At 32.1% G+C, this 15,067-nt stretch overlaps 2 protein-coding genes and 1 pseudogene across 2 annotated transcripts; 1 reads left to right on the forward strand and 2 right to left on the reverse strand.

Moving 5' to 3' along the window:
* Nucleotides 1–1,601: 1,601 nt before the first annotated feature.
* Nucleotides 1,602–6,560, reverse strand: LOC116012154 (pectin acetylesterase 8-like). The gene is made up of 11 exons (XM_031251635.1): nt 6,500–6,560; nt 6,347–6,391; nt 6,089–6,171; nt 5,860–5,983; nt 5,692–5,771; nt 5,129–5,215; nt 2,621–2,674; nt 2,422–2,499; nt 2,098–2,188; nt 1,819–1,961; nt 1,602–1,721 (listed from the first exon to the last, which is right to left on the reverse strand). Exons 1-11 carry the CDS (start codon nt 6,558–6,560, stop codon nt 1,602–1,604), a joined length of 966 nt encoding a protein of 321 aa, XP_031107495.1.
* Nucleotides 6,561–7,389: 829 nt separating this feature from the next.
* Nucleotides 7,390–8,404, forward strand: LOC116012164 (annotated as a pseudogene).
* Nucleotides 8,405–9,342: 938 nt separating this feature from the next.
* On the reverse strand, nt 9,343–14,835 carry LOC116032592 (thioredoxin reductase NTRC). The gene is made up of 10 exons (XM_031275241.1): nt 14,486–14,835; nt 13,930–14,137; nt 12,725–12,830; nt 11,634–11,899; nt 10,877–11,156; nt 10,539–10,646; nt 10,283–10,369; nt 10,053–10,157; nt 9,794–9,924; nt 9,343–9,676 (listed from the first exon to the last, which is right to left on the reverse strand). The coding sequence occupies exons 1-10, from the start codon at nt 14,799–14,801 to the stop codon at nt 9,616–9,618; spliced, it is 1,668 nt and encodes a 555-aa protein (XP_031131101.1). The 5' UTR covers nt 14,802–14,835; the 3' UTR covers nt 9,343–9,615.
* Nucleotides 14,836–15,067: the final 232 nt, after the last annotated feature.

Below are 15,067 nucleotides of genomic sequence, written 5' to 3' on the forward strand. Positions count from 1 at the left end.
ATATATATATATATATATATATATATATATATATATATATATATATATATATATATAGCTAGTTTCACATGTTTAGAACATTGTAGAATACAATTTCAATATCATATCTACCAAGCATTCTCAGAATTCACCCAACACCAATGACAACCATTACCCCATGTGTAAAACCTTTGAACAACACTCATGAGAACAGTTTGGCGCTGAACGCTTTAATACTATCATTAATTCCATATGTTTGAACAATTCCAAGAATTAATTTCCAATAAAGATCGGTTGGTTCTTCTTTTGAACATCACTTGATGAAAGTATTATTCTTCCCATTGATAGCAGCAATACCAATAAAAAGAAAATGCCATTATTAAAACTTTGCATTATATTTCTAATATTCTTTATTTGGTGCGGACAATTCAAAAGCATGCAGGTGAATGGTTTCACAAATAAATGTCAAAGTGGTAATACTTGGGTGGGACTATTTCACGCGTCTCAATTCATTAAACGGGTCAATTTTTTTTTACCGTTTCATGATTAATAAGTCAAATTATTAATCAAAGATTAGATCCCTCTCACGAATTGAGACCCGTGAGACGATCTCATACAAGTTTTTTGCCAATGTCAAAATGTGCTATTAATAATGTTTTTGGCTGATACATGCACTAACCAATACATCTCGTATATTACGACAAGAGGAATTAATACTATACAAACAGTATTTTCAAAAAAAAAATCATACAAACAGTATAATATTTAATGACTCACCGTACAAAGGTGCATTTTAAAATTAACAAAGTAAATTTATAGTAAATATGTAAATTTAGGTACAAAAAATGTGCCAAAACTTTATTGTCCAGTGGCATCCGGTTGCACTCCCATATGGAAGGGGTGGGTTCGAGCCTCGGTGAAGCTTAAGTAGGTTGAAAAAGTAATTATGTAGTTATCATGAATAGATATTACATTGAAATAGAGTCAGCAGTGCTCGGGGAAAAGGTACACAAAATGTTATGTCAATATATAGCTAGTTTTAATTTATATAATAAAATCTGTACTTTTATGTAAATGCACTTTTAGTTGTAAATAATTACAAAAGTAACAACGTAAATTTAGAGTAAATATATACTAGCTGATATTATTTTACCTCTGTCATATTTAATATTCATTGGTCAAATCAACTCTTTCTTCCTTACTTTTATTTTTACTATTTTTTTTACTTATTTTTAAATTTAATCTCCTTTACTTATTTTTTTTACTATTTTTAAATTTGATTTTTTGTGTTTAGTAGTACTTGTAATGTAGTATCTAAATATATAAATTTTATATACTAATAATAAATTAAATATTAATAAAAATTGAATTAAAAATAACTTCGATCAAGCCTATCGAACCAAACACATAAAATGAGAAGGAATGAGTATACTATATTTAATATTTATGATACTCACCATGGTTTTTAAGTGTGCAGCAGAAGCTTAGTCATCCTTTTAAATTAATAAATTTTTGTTGCTCAACTTCTGTAAACTACAACAATCTAAGTACATACAAACCATAGGATGTTGTGCATGATCGATCACACACTATACGTCATCCATGCATGCACAGTTAATTAATCAGGTGAGACTGTTATTTGGTACTGTTGAAAAATTTTTGGAATACGGATATGGATATTTATCAATTATATGAACGTCTCTATTGTCAAAGTACCAATCTCTAAATAATTTTGCAATTGTCTGTCAAAAAAAAAAAAAAAGAAGATATATATGTAGTGAAATATAATATATGATCAATTACAAAGGATAAATAATTAGTTTAGGTTTATTATAATACCTCATTACTCCCTTCAATGACCATGTCTAAGTACCAGTTAGCAGATTGTATTTGTCCATGAGCCTTAGGGGAGGTGATCAAGACCCCTTTTGATGAAGAATTCGATTGATTCGGCAATAGACTTAACAATTCTAGTCTTAGATCTGAAAAATATACATGCATATACATACATAAAACGCAAAACTACTTGATCATGATGTGTGTATAGTAGTTCCTAATATACATGTGTGAATGTATAGCAAGAATTACTTTTTTGTACTTAAATTAAGTAATGCCAACCTTGTAAGACTTTATAAATCTCACTTGAACAAGCAGTTTCATTCACAATGCAATTTTGTATTGTTTCATTGTGTATAAAAGTTGATGACACCTGAAATATATTAATTAAAGGAATAATAACAACATATGTAACCCACACTATGAATGGAAATGGAAGACAAATGAAATTAGATCATAAACAAATACATATACACAATGCATATTAAACACACACAAATGGACGGCTTAATTTTCTTCTTCTTTTTTTTTTCTTTTTTTATTCCATATAACAAATGTCATATATCACATGGTGCATTTAGCATAAAATATTAATTATCATCTAACCTGAAAAATATCGAATGCAGACATCAAGAAAAAGATAGGAGTTTGGATGTCTTGCTGCACATTATGAGCAAAGAAGCACTGCATCCATGCACAAGTACGTTCACAATAATTAATATAAGTATATGATGTACATATACTTGTGATTCATATTAAAGCTGAAACAACTAAAATTAAGAATAACTAATTAAATAGTAATTACCATATGTGGACTTAATCTCGATGTGCAAGTTTTGGGTAATGACTTAGTAGATTCCTGATCCATTTAAACAAATTAAAGAAAATTAAGCTTTTCATTTGATTGTATAGTATAAATTAGTTTTTTTTTTTTTTTATGCCTGATGTGTAAAAATAGATGCTCAATATTAATAATCTATATTAAAATTTTAGATTTATGTAGATTTTAGATATTTATATTATTGTATAATAGTAATAGGCTCTGTTTGAGACCCATAAACTAACTAGGGGCTCTAGCTGTCTCTACAAACTACTTGGATGGCTATCAAGTCCCCCCTCAGTTCTTTAATTAACACTTTCATTTCCTTTTCAGAAAAAAAAAAAAAAAAAAAAAAAAAAGACTCTATTTGATAGAGCTTATACTTGTTTTAAATTACAAATAAATTATAAACTCTGTTTGATAAAACATAGAAAGCTTAAAATAATAGTTTATTTTAAAACGCTATCCTAAGTAGGAATTCAAAATAAACTCATTGTTTTTTTTTTAAATTTTTTTTCCCTTTTTATCTTTAATGTATAAAAAAATAACGAAAAATGAACTTAAACAAAGGGTATAACGACCTTCACTCACACTTATTAGTTTTTAGATATCTTCACGAGAAATAAATTGTATATAAAACCAAATTAATTTTTTTTATTGAAAAATGTTGGTTATCCTTAATTTATCACTCACAACCCATTATAATCATTCCCTATGTAGTAAAATTCTAGACATTACTGATTATTTTTTTAAAAAAATTAACTTTACTTAATGTCTAAAATTTTGCCACATCATAGAGTAGTTGGTTTGTGAGTAGTAAAATTAGGGGTGTGTAGCATCGTTAATTTTTATTTGCTATCTCCTAGTAAAGAACAAAACATATATATACCCACACCAATGCTTTTATATATAATTTCTTGAAGATGCAAACAAAGAAAAGAAGAGAAATACATGCAATGTGATCAATCCTTGAAATGTTGTTGTAAAACTGTTGTTTTCATCATCGAATCTTTTCCTGTTAATTAGGAATTAAAATATACACAAATATCAAAAGTTATAATCTTTTTTTTTTTTTGTCAAAATTTACTGGCTACAAGTAACCATATGATATATCAAACTAAAAATAATATATATATATAGAACTTTAATTATATATAAATAATCTTACGAAGGAAAGAAATATCCAGAGTCTGACAAGCATTTTACTCGAGTAGTATGAGGGAACAAATCGTGAAATCCATCACAATAAAGTGTAGCCGCAACCCCTCCCGCAGAACCACCAATCAAAAGTGCCTAAATAAAATAATAACAATAACAACAACAACAAAAATAAAATAATAATAATAATAATAATAATAATAATAATAATACTTCCCGTGGCGGATCCACTGTGGGGCCACTGCTCCACCCATCCCTGTATATAGTAGCCCGTTCGTGTATATATATGTATAGTACATATTTATATATATAAAGGAAATATATATATATATATATATATATATATATATATATATATATATATAAACACAATGTAAACTAAGATGGTAAGTTATGTCTTTAACCTAAGAAAGGTCTAAGGGGTTGAATCTAATTGTTTTTCCTAAATTTTTACCCTTCGTTTATACTAATAGTGAGCTGTACATATAATTTTAATTGTGTTTCTATTCAAACCATTTTATCAAATTAATTATGTTTAATATTTTGCTATGAATATCTTTTTTTTTTATAAAATTTTGATTTTTCTCTCCTCTCGGCAAAAACTTGTGTGAGACCGTCTCACCGTGAGACGGGTCGGGTCAGGTCAAGATGAAAATGTGATACTTATATGCACAAATGTCATACTTATATGCTCAAATGTAATATTAATTAAGAATAAAATTTTTGTTACTTATAAGGGTAAATGTAATACTTTTAAAGGAAAATGCAATACTTTTACATTTCAATTTAAAAGTATTACATTTTTCCTCAAAAGTATTATATTTAGCCTTATAAGTAAGGGGCACTTGTCAACATTACTTATTATGAAAAATGTAACACTTTTTCTCTTATAAGTAACAAAAATTGTATTCCTAATTAGTATTATATTTGAGCATATAAGTATGACATTTGCATGTTACTTTAACCCGACCTGACCCATCTCACGAATAAAGATCCGTGAGACGGTCTCACACAAGTGTGACCATTTTCTCTCATATCTAACATATTTATGACTATACTTCTAAGTGTTTCATTTTTATTTTTCAAATTATCTCTTTTATTTTCATCTTTCATCCCCACTCATAAAATTTTATGGATCCACTCCTGAATACTTAGCAGGGTTAAATTAAATACACCATTAACGTACAATAGGAAGGCAAATGCAAAATTTAATCGATATAAATGAAAGTCAAATAATTATCTTCTAAAGATGCCGGCCTGCAACAAATCCAACAATATAAAGTTGTAGTGTATTTTATATCTGATGAGATGTGCAGTGAAGTGTGAAATTCTTACATTTTGGGCCATTCCCATCCCTTTTTGAAGCAATTCTTGCATAACAACATTGAAAATCCTAGCACCTTTGAAGTAGAGATTAGTGCCCTGCAAAATATTACACTTACATTTTAGTTAGTTTGCAAATTCACACATCGCGTGCGCGCACACACTTTAGTTAGTTTGCAAATTCACACATCGCGCGCGCGCGCACACACATATATATATATATATTCATATAAGAACATCTCTTAATGTGAGGACATGCGGAATTTTTCAGTAATGCACGGTAAATTCTTTATCAATGCACAATACGACTTCCATACATGCCTAGAGAATGCACGGGTGGGTTTGTACCATACATTTATGTAGAATTTACTGTGCATTCATGTAGTAGATGTGGTGCATAGTAGTCACAGAACTGGAATAATTATTGTGCATTGACAAAGAACTTACCGTGCATTACTGAAGAAATATGCATGTTCTCACATTAAGAGGTGTTCTCACCCGAATGGGACCATATATATATATATATATATATATATATATATATATATATATATAAACACAAAAGGTCTACATACATTGTAAATTGTTTGGGAGTTGCCTGTGAATGATGAGCCATCACAATAAGTGATAACAACTTTATTCCAGTCAAAGAAATCTATAACATAATTTGTCAAAAAAAAAAAATCCATTAGTCTAAAGAACATGGATTCATCAAAAGGTGTATTAAACTAAAAAAAATATACCTGGATTTTTTTCTTTGTTATTGCCCAGAATAGTACCAAAATAGTATGGTACTGGATCTATGGTAATATTTTTATCATTAGCATATTTGATGCAATCTCCAGGAGTGGCGCACCATCCTCCTCCCTGTTATCCAAGTAAATGATTCATGGATTGTGTCTTATAATTCAAAAAGAAATTTGATTTGTATGCTCTTTTTTTTTTTGTTTAATTAATATAATATATACTTACAGGAAGATATACTAGCCAATTGTGAATTCCCTTGCCAAATCCCTCGAGAAAGTAATATGATGCTGGCTTCCCAGTCAAGCAAACTGAGAGGAATATTTGAAATAATTATCATTATATATATATACATTAAAAGTTGGCAATTATTATATATATTATTACTACATTACAGAATTAATTAATGAAATAATAAATAAATAAATGGATATTAAAGAGTTTTAGAATCATGGTAGAAGCTAGAATAGATGGAATAAATATTACCAGCTCCCGTATCAGGCCGTAGCAGTGTTGGATTAACATATAATCCTGAAAAGAAAATATAATCCTTGTTATCAATCAATTAATTAAAAGAAAGTAAAATATTTTCGATATTGAAAGTTTAAGAATAGGCCATAGGGCAAGGGAGACATATACCATTAGAAGTTCTAAGTTGAAAGACGAAGAAGAATACGAGCAGTATGAGCTTGGTTTCCATCTCTTTAAACTGATCAAATAAAATTTATATATTTAAAATTATATAACTATCTAATTTAAAATATAAAAAATTTGTTTATTAAAAAAAGAGTTAGTTTAAATTATAAAGAATACATAACGCTTAGGAGAAGGTTATTAACGTAGAGTATTGATTTTTAACTGAACTATTTAATATGGACATTTATTATTTTAAATCATAACAATATCCTATATGACACAATAATATGTATAGGGCATTTATTATTTTTAAATGCATATAAAACGTGAAATATATGGGTACTAAAGTAAAGTACTCCGTATTAATTTTTAAAGGGCAACCCCAATAAAGTTGGTCGAGTAGTTAACTTGGTAATTATATAGTTTCAAATTAGACATCCCGTAAAAGTTGTCTATTGACTTTTTTTATTTGAGTCGATCAACTGTGAACAACCTAGACTAATTTACCTCCTTATGATTCTTTACAGGCTAGCTCATAAGGCAGGAGAGTTCCACTCATAACACACTTTCGGCTAATAGGTGCGAACCTGGAAGTAAATTAAAGTTTAATTTTTAACTCAAAACCATTAATTTGGACATTTATTATTTTAAAATTTTAATACTCAAATTATTATTTTAGTATTTTCTGCACGCTCTGCACAAAATCTTGTGCTCAATATATATATATTTTTTTAAACTTGTGCTCAATAATTAAATTCAAGAGTTAATTCCAGCAATAGTCCTCTAACTATTGTGATTTTTCAAATTTGGTCCTCGTCTTTTAATTTGGATGAATTAAACTCTTAACTATCAAAATTGTTCCACCATTAATCCTTCCGTTAACCAAGCGTTAGATGGACGTTAGTGCAAGGCTAAATTGGTCATTTCCTCCATTGAGCTTCTTCTTCACAGGCTATTCGTTCATTCATGATTCAAGGAGTTTGCTTCCATATGGGTTAAGGAAAGTCCGCCTTCCATGCAACATTACAATGACTAATATGTAAAGGCTGTGAATTGAACCTTTTCTCAACAACTCTGAAAAAATGTCGATTCCACGGATCTATACAGCTTTAGCAATCGCAGCGTTGTTCTTCTTCTCGGCAGCCTTCGCCGACGGCGTCGTCTTCTCACCCAAGACAACTTCGAGAAAGAAGTCGGCCAAGATCGAGGCATTCTCGTCGAATTCTACGCCCCCTGGTGTGGTAACTGTAAAAAGCTTGCTCCCGAGTATGAAAAGCTTGCTGCAAGTTTCAAGAAGGCAAAATCTGTTCTCATTAGAAAGGTGGACTGCGATGAACATGCACAATAGCCTTTGCAGCAAATATAGAGTTTGGGTACCCAACCATCCAATGGTTTCCTAAAGGGTCTTTGGAGCCAAAAAAAAAAAAAATGAAGGTGCACGAACTGCAGAAGCCATTTATGAGTATGTAAACAGAGAAGAAGGAACCAATGTTAAGATTGATGCAGTCTCCTCAAGTGTTGTGGCATTAACTCCAGAAAACTTTGATGAGATTGTCCTGAATGAGAAAATAAATGTCTTATTAGAGTTTTATGCACCATGGTGTGGTCATTGCAAATTCATAATTATAATTAGTGGTGGCTGTCAACCATTTCCAGTTATCTTATGCATATAAGCACAACAAGTTTATCACATTGTCATAGGTTGTGCTCGCTCACATCTATACATACTCAGCCATGGCTTCCCAGATCATCATCAACTCACGCAGTGGCTTCTGTACATCCAACACAATTTTCTACAGTAAGCGGTTGTGCTCGCTCACATCCCTCTTCCAGGGGAAGATTGCCTTCATTGACGCCTCCACTGGTTGCCAGCTCAGCTTTTCCGACGTTTGGAGAGCAATGGAGTAGGTGGCGACGTCTCTATCCAATCCGTTGACATGGGCATACGTAAGGGTCAGGTTCTGCTTCTAATTTCTCTGAATTCCATCTTCTTCCCCATCATCTTCCTTGCTGTAATGTCCCTTGACGCCGTTATAACTACCACTAACCCACTCAACAGTCAACACCTCCCGCAAAAATCGGCAAATAGATCTCTGATTCGAAACCGGTTCTCGCTTTTATTGTTATTGAACTTCTCCCAAAACTCAGGACGACATGCTGACTCTCCTGTACTTGTCCGGCACCACCGGGGCTAGCAAGGGTGTTGTCTCCTCTCACAGAAACCTAATCGCGAAGTGACAAACTAAATGAACCAATGTGTTTCCAAAAAAAGAAAATTAAATGAACGAAGGGAAATAGAAGCTCGGTGGAGGAAATGACCATTTTAGCCCTTCTATTAACGTCCATCTAACGCTTGGTTAACGAAAGGACTAATGACGGAACAATTTTGATAGTCAAGGGTTTAATTTGTCCAAATTAAAAGACGAGGACCAAAATTGAAAAATCACAATAGTCAGAGGACTATTGCTGGAATTAACTCTTAAATTCAATATACATACATACAAACACACACACATATATGACCATGGTATAATTTGTCATTCTCTCCACTTTAAAAAGTCTCAGCTCACTTTCACATGCATCACCTTATAAAAATTTATTTTATTTTATTAATACAAAAATTCTTTTTTACAATTAATCTCTTTTATCAATATATAAATTAATTTAAAATATTTAATAAAATAAAAATTCAAAATTTACCAAATTAATTTACAAAATTTGAAATAAAATATTTCGTACTACGCAATATTCAGAAAAAATTATACTACGTAAAATAATTACGATAATCAAATGGTAGATAAAATATTATTTTAATCATGTGACAAATAATACCAAAGCATTCTTCATCCTGTATATATTGGCTTGTCAAGAAGAGACAAGAAGGAGCGACCTGACCATGACCATAATTTGTAAGTCATGTAAAAGTAGAAAAGTAGAAAATTGTAGCAGGCAAGCACTAGAAGTATAGATCAGATCAATGATTTATGAAGTAGCCATACGTCCAAATATCAAAACTTTAGTGAAGAAGGAGAAGAAGAAGAACAAAGGCATTTGACATAATAAAAGGAAACAACATCATATATCATATAATAATATGATGAAAGAATTATTAGAGTTCCTTATTTATTAGCTTCAATGAATTCCCTGTATTCTCTCTTCATCTTTACCCCTGGTATTGTCCTGCAGCATACACAATTAATTATATGACCACAGTTAAAACATTTCAACATAAATCTAAATCACTAAAGAAGAAGCATCCATCCTCAATATTTCCAAGGAAAAAAAAAAGTAACCTACTTGAGCATTTCCTTATTTTTGAAGAACTGTACACATGGTGTACCCATGATTCCAGCTGCCTCGGCAATCTCTGGGTCTTCAGTAATGTCAATCTCAACTAAATGGACGCTCTCGTCAAATTCATCTATAACCTGCAAATCAGGGGCAGATTGAACTGTTCAGTAAATGACAGGCTAAAAATTATGTTAAAACAGCTGAAGCTTAAACAAAACTGATTCAGCTATACACAAGTGTACTATGTATCAAGACGGTTACACACCTTGCTGAGTATAGGTTTCAAGGTCCGGCATGGACCACAAGTTGGTGCAGTATACAGTACACATACAATTCTTGGGCTCTCATGATACAGCTTCCTTAAGGCATACTGACAGGAGCACAGAGAGCAATAGTTTAAACAGACATTTCAATAAGATCCACAGAAAACATTAAAAGAAACGAAACAAAAAACGAAGAATGATGAATCATGTTTTTCACATAACGTCCTTGCACCTGTCCCTTGTGTTTTGTAAGTGTGATATCAAAACCTTCCTGTACATCTCTATCTGTGAGCTCCTTTTTAGCCTCTTCAGTTGGTTTCTGGCAAAATCAAGATAATATAGTTGAACATTTAATTTAGCCTAACATATTAAATTATACATACAGGTTTTCCCAATGAAGGTGTGTGTGATCTTGTAAAATTATCAGCTAGTCCATGAACAAGTATAGGCCTAGGCAATACCAAATCATGTTCTAAGATCTCAAATACCTGGTGGAATTCAACAAGCAGATCTTTGCTTGTAAGATATCTCTCAACAGATAGAGCAGCAATACACCCTGATCCAGCTGCAGTAATGGCTTGCCTCCATTCATGGTCCTACTTATTGAAGAGGGAGCATTAGCCTAATCAATTACAAGTCTATGACTATTGCTGGTAAGGAGATATGTCAGAAGATTGTCTGTTATTTCACAACAGGATGGTATGCTCCTAGTGAGCTTAATTTGGATGATAAAGCTCCAAAACCCAGTTGCTTATATCACAGATATAAAGATCGCATTCTCTTAGATTTTGCTGAATGAAACACAAAGGAATGTAAAACCATTTACCTGCACATCTCCAGCCGCAAAGACACCTTCAGCAGAGGTTTTTGCTGTGCCATGCTCAACCAATATATAGCCTAAGCTATCAAGTTCGATTTGCCCTTCCAAGAGCTGACTATTTGGTGAATGACCTATCCCATAAAACAACCCCTTTGCCTCTAGCACAGATTCCTCTTGAGTGTCTAATCTCTTGACCAAAATCCCTGACATCTGCCCTTTCTGGTTGCTAACAACATCCACAGTCTCTGTGTTGAAATGCACGGTGATGTTTGGATTGTTGAAAACTCTGAAACACATTCGCCATAAGCAACCTGTTAAACAAACATTTAGGGAGTTGAAACTTGAAATACGTTGCTCATTAGTAATTTGATTCATTTAAGAAAGTAAAGATATAATGACAAGGCCAAACAGTTCCCTAGTTTGTAAAATAGCAGATTTGGAATGTATCCAAAATTAAGAAAAACATTTATACGAACAAATTAAAAGCTTGCTTGTTTTAGAAGTTCATACACCCATCATTTGGAAGTTCAAACATAAAATAATGAAAGAAACAAGCAGGCTTAATCTGAAATCATGCAGGGATAATATTATCATAGAACCAGAAAGACATCTTGTCCAGAATACAAAATCAGTTAATCTCCCAATACCAAATCTAAGGATTATAATATGAAACTCAAGCTATTTCTCATATGTATAAGCTATTAAAATTAAATAGATTAAAAAAACAAAATAAAAACAAAAGCTATATATTTATCTTATTTACCTATCTTGCATTGCCTTTGATGCTCTTAGTTGGTCTTTGCGGACAAGTAAATGCACATGACGTGCATACTTTGTTAAGTATATTGCTTCCTCAGTTGCTGTATCACCACCTCCAACCACAGCAAGGACCTGGCCCTTAAAAAGTGGTGAGGCTCCATCACAAATTGCACACGCACTAATTCCTCTACTCCAAAATTCATCTTCCCGAGGTAATCTGAGTCTCTTTGCAGTGGCTCCTGTGGCAACAATGAGACTATGGCACCTTACCTGAAAATAAAGGAATGAGCAGTAAATGAGTTGTATGAATACTAAGGAGCTCAAGAGTCCAAAAAGGGAAAAAGAGATAGTAAAAAAAGGATGTTAACCCTTGAGTCTAAACATCAAAGCGCAGGAACCTTTTCAGGACATAATGTGGGGTAGCACTACACTAGTAAAATATCTGACACCAATGGTTGTTGGTTGGTCTTTAAATAAAAGAAATATGTTTCGTTTGAATCAAAATTTTAAAGAAAATGAAATAATAATAACAAAATATCGACTTTTTTGGCAACAGCAACTGGAAGTAAAAATTAATGCAACATTTACTATGTTATGACAACAGTTGGATGGACACTCAAACCACATTAGCATTGCCAACAAAAGACTTTTTGGGGCATAAAATCCAATTTCACCAGGCTCTATACAACAGCAAAGAATGTCTCTCATAGAAAAATATAGGAAAAAGATGACAAGGATATCAGCTCAAACCAAAGTGATTCAAGATAAAAGCTCTTGTCTTTTTTTTAAGGACCAGTTGGAGCTTATTAAGATAGAGGCTACCAAAAAAGCCTCATTATTGGAGCATCTTGAAAAGGAGGGTTTTGGCTCTTGTCTAGTTCTAGTTGAAATCTCTCTTTTAGTGTTTGGACCAATTTATTTTTTGATGTAGATAAGCTCCTCTAAAGGTGGACCAGATAAGCATTTGTGCTTTTTGGAGAAGATAGCTTTGAAATAAGTTTGACCAAATAACCGCTCAATGCAGTGACAAACTGCAGCAAGAATTAGTTTAGTAGCAACATAATAGGTTAACCTGTCAACAAAAGGAAGTTTCACCTTACGTTCACTACTTCGCACAGTAAAAGGAGCATTTTTTACATCAATAAATTCCACATCTTCCTGATACAGTTCAGCTCCCCAACGTTCTGCCTGCCGCCGCATCCTGGATAGAAATATACACTGTAACTAAGAGTTGCACGTGTCCATAATTTCAAAAATATTTATACTACTAGTGACAATCCACGCATTGTGCAAAAATAAGTGTCCAATATATTTATCAAATATTAAAGTGATGACTATATTAAAATAGATTAAATAAAATAATTTTTAAAAAATTTTGTAAAATTGAAAACACATATATATAGATCAAGTTAGCTGGAAGCATTTAATAGAGTTAGCTAAATTTTAAGCAAAAAGACTTGATAGAAAATTTGTTGTATCTACCTGAGTTTTGAAGTTAGTAGAAAACATAATTTTTTTAATAATACATTTAGTCAATTGTGTTTGATAGAAACATTTTTTGCATATATTTTAGTTTTGAAGGTAGCACGGAGGAAGATATTATTTCAAAACTCAAAACTTACATATACATTTCTCATTCAACTTTATATTGTACAAATATAGTATTTTATATCTCTTTAATTTAAATTATAATAAGGACACAATTTTTTCTCTCATTTGTCATCGTATATAGTAACCAATAAATCTTTTCCCATTTTATTACACTTGACTTGTTTGTGAATATGCCAACGATTAAGTTTCATATGAAGTTCCAAAAGAAAATTTTCAAGAAATTCAAATTTCAATAGAAGACATTGAGACAAAGCTAGAATTCTATACAGGATTCTGACAAGTATAATACTAATTCTTTGAAATCATAATTTCAAAATAAGAATTATATTTTACTTATTGGGATAGAAATAAAATTTTTATACTTTTTTCAAGTTATTAAGTCATAATTTGAAACAAGAGAGTTAGTAATTATGACAGTACTAATCAAGAGTTGTTTGGATGTATCTATTTGAGAAAAAAGAATGTAAAAGATTAAAACTAAAAACATAACCCGAGTTTTAACAGGTAAAGAGATGTATCTTTAAAAAACTAAATGTACAACTTTTAAAGCAAAAGATACAAATTATTTAGATGGGAAATGAGCATAAATTTAAGGATATAACATTCATTGATTTCATTCCCTCTTTATATATATAGTTAGAAGTATGATGGATGGACAAAAGCAAAAAGGGATCAAGAATTTCGCATACTTATCCATCAAGTCTGGACCCGTTATTCCGTCTGGAAATCCTGGAAAATTTTCTACTTCTGTTGTAGTCATCAACTGACCCCCTGGAACACCACCCATTTGAAATCCCTCAAACACCACTGGCTTCAAGTTGGCTCGAGCCGCATAAATTGCTGCTGTATATCCAGCAGGTCCTGACCCTATGATTACTAAATTCTCAACACTCCGCTCTGCAAGAACAAAGAGTAATGGAAATCCAGAAATGAAGTTTAAATCACATGCCTGTCCGAATACATTATTAAGCGAATACAACAAGTTTATCAACGCAACATTTTCATTACAGGACATGATAAGCAACCGTTAGCGGTAAACCGCATTTTGAACACTAAAATCGGCGTCTAATCAAATATCGGCACATTAGTATCTATCAGATGAACGTAATCCGTAGTTCTACTATTCTAACCCTAACAATTCAATGCGCATATTAAAAAACCAGATTCAAGAAACATAAAGAAGAGCGGAAATGGAATGCTAAGATAGCATATTCAAATGTCACAAAGAATTCCAGACAAAAATACCTGATGAGCTAGTTTGCGCATGTTCCTCGGTGGCGACGGCGGCGGAGATTCGAAGTGATAAGTGCGAGGCACGGCGGCGAGTGAAGAAACCGCCAAGTGAGTCACCTCGAATGGGACGCCGCGTAGTGGAGGCAGACTTGAGGACGAGGAGACCATTGGGAATTGGGGAGAGAGTAGAAGGAGTGGCCATAGAGGAGGTGGATGCAGGTCGACGAGTCAAGCAAGAACAACCGAGTCTGACTCGGGTACTGATTCCGATTCCGATTCCGATGCCGTTCGTTATCTTGGGATGAGAAGAAGCTGTGGTGGCAGCCATTGGTTTCGGACCATACAATATCCCAGCAATACAGTCCGACTAGAATATAGGGAGAGTGTCATTTTGTTGTTAACTTTTGGGCCTCCTCATAAATGGGCTCCTCATATCATAAACTAAGAGTATCATATCAATGTTGAATTTTTTGTGATTTTTTTAGTGACACCTAAAAAAAAAAAAAAAAAAAAAAAAAAAAAAAAAAAAAAAAAAAAAAAAAAAAAAAAAAAAAAAAAAAAAAAAAAAAAAAAAAAAAAAAAAAAAAAAAAAAA

Source organism: Ipomoea triloba, chromosome 1 (genome assembly GCF_003576645.1).
Source record: "Ipomoea triloba cultivar NCNSP0323 chromosome 1, ASM357664v1".
NCBI classification, from domain to species: Eukaryota; Viridiplantae; Streptophyta; class Magnoliopsida; order Solanales; family Convolvulaceae; genus Ipomoea; species Ipomoea triloba.

Coding starts and splice junctions, on each gene's coding strand:
- LOC116012154 (XM_031251635.1), bottom strand. CDS start 6,560: ATGGAAACCAAGCTCATACTGCTCGTATTCTTCTTCGTCTTTCAACTT. Junction 6,392..6,499: donor TCAACTTAGAACTTCTAATG/GTATATGTCTCC, acceptor TTTTCTTTTCAG/GATTATATGTTAATCCAACA. Junction 6,172..6,346: donor ACGGCCTGATACGGGAGCTG/GTAATATTTATT, acceptor TATTCCTCTCAG/TTTGCTTGACTGGGAAGCCA.
- LOC116032592 (XM_031275241.1), bottom strand. CDS start 14,801: ATGGCTGCCACCACAGCTTCTTCTCATCCCAAGATAACGAACGGCATC. Junction 11,157..11,633: donor TCAAAGGCAATGCAAGATAG/GTAAATAAGATA, acceptor AATGTGTTTCAG/AGTTTTCAACAATCCAAACA. Junction 9,677..9,793: donor AAAAATAAGGAAATGCTCAA/GTAGGTTACTTT, acceptor TGTATGCTGCAG/GACAATACCAGGGGTAAAGA.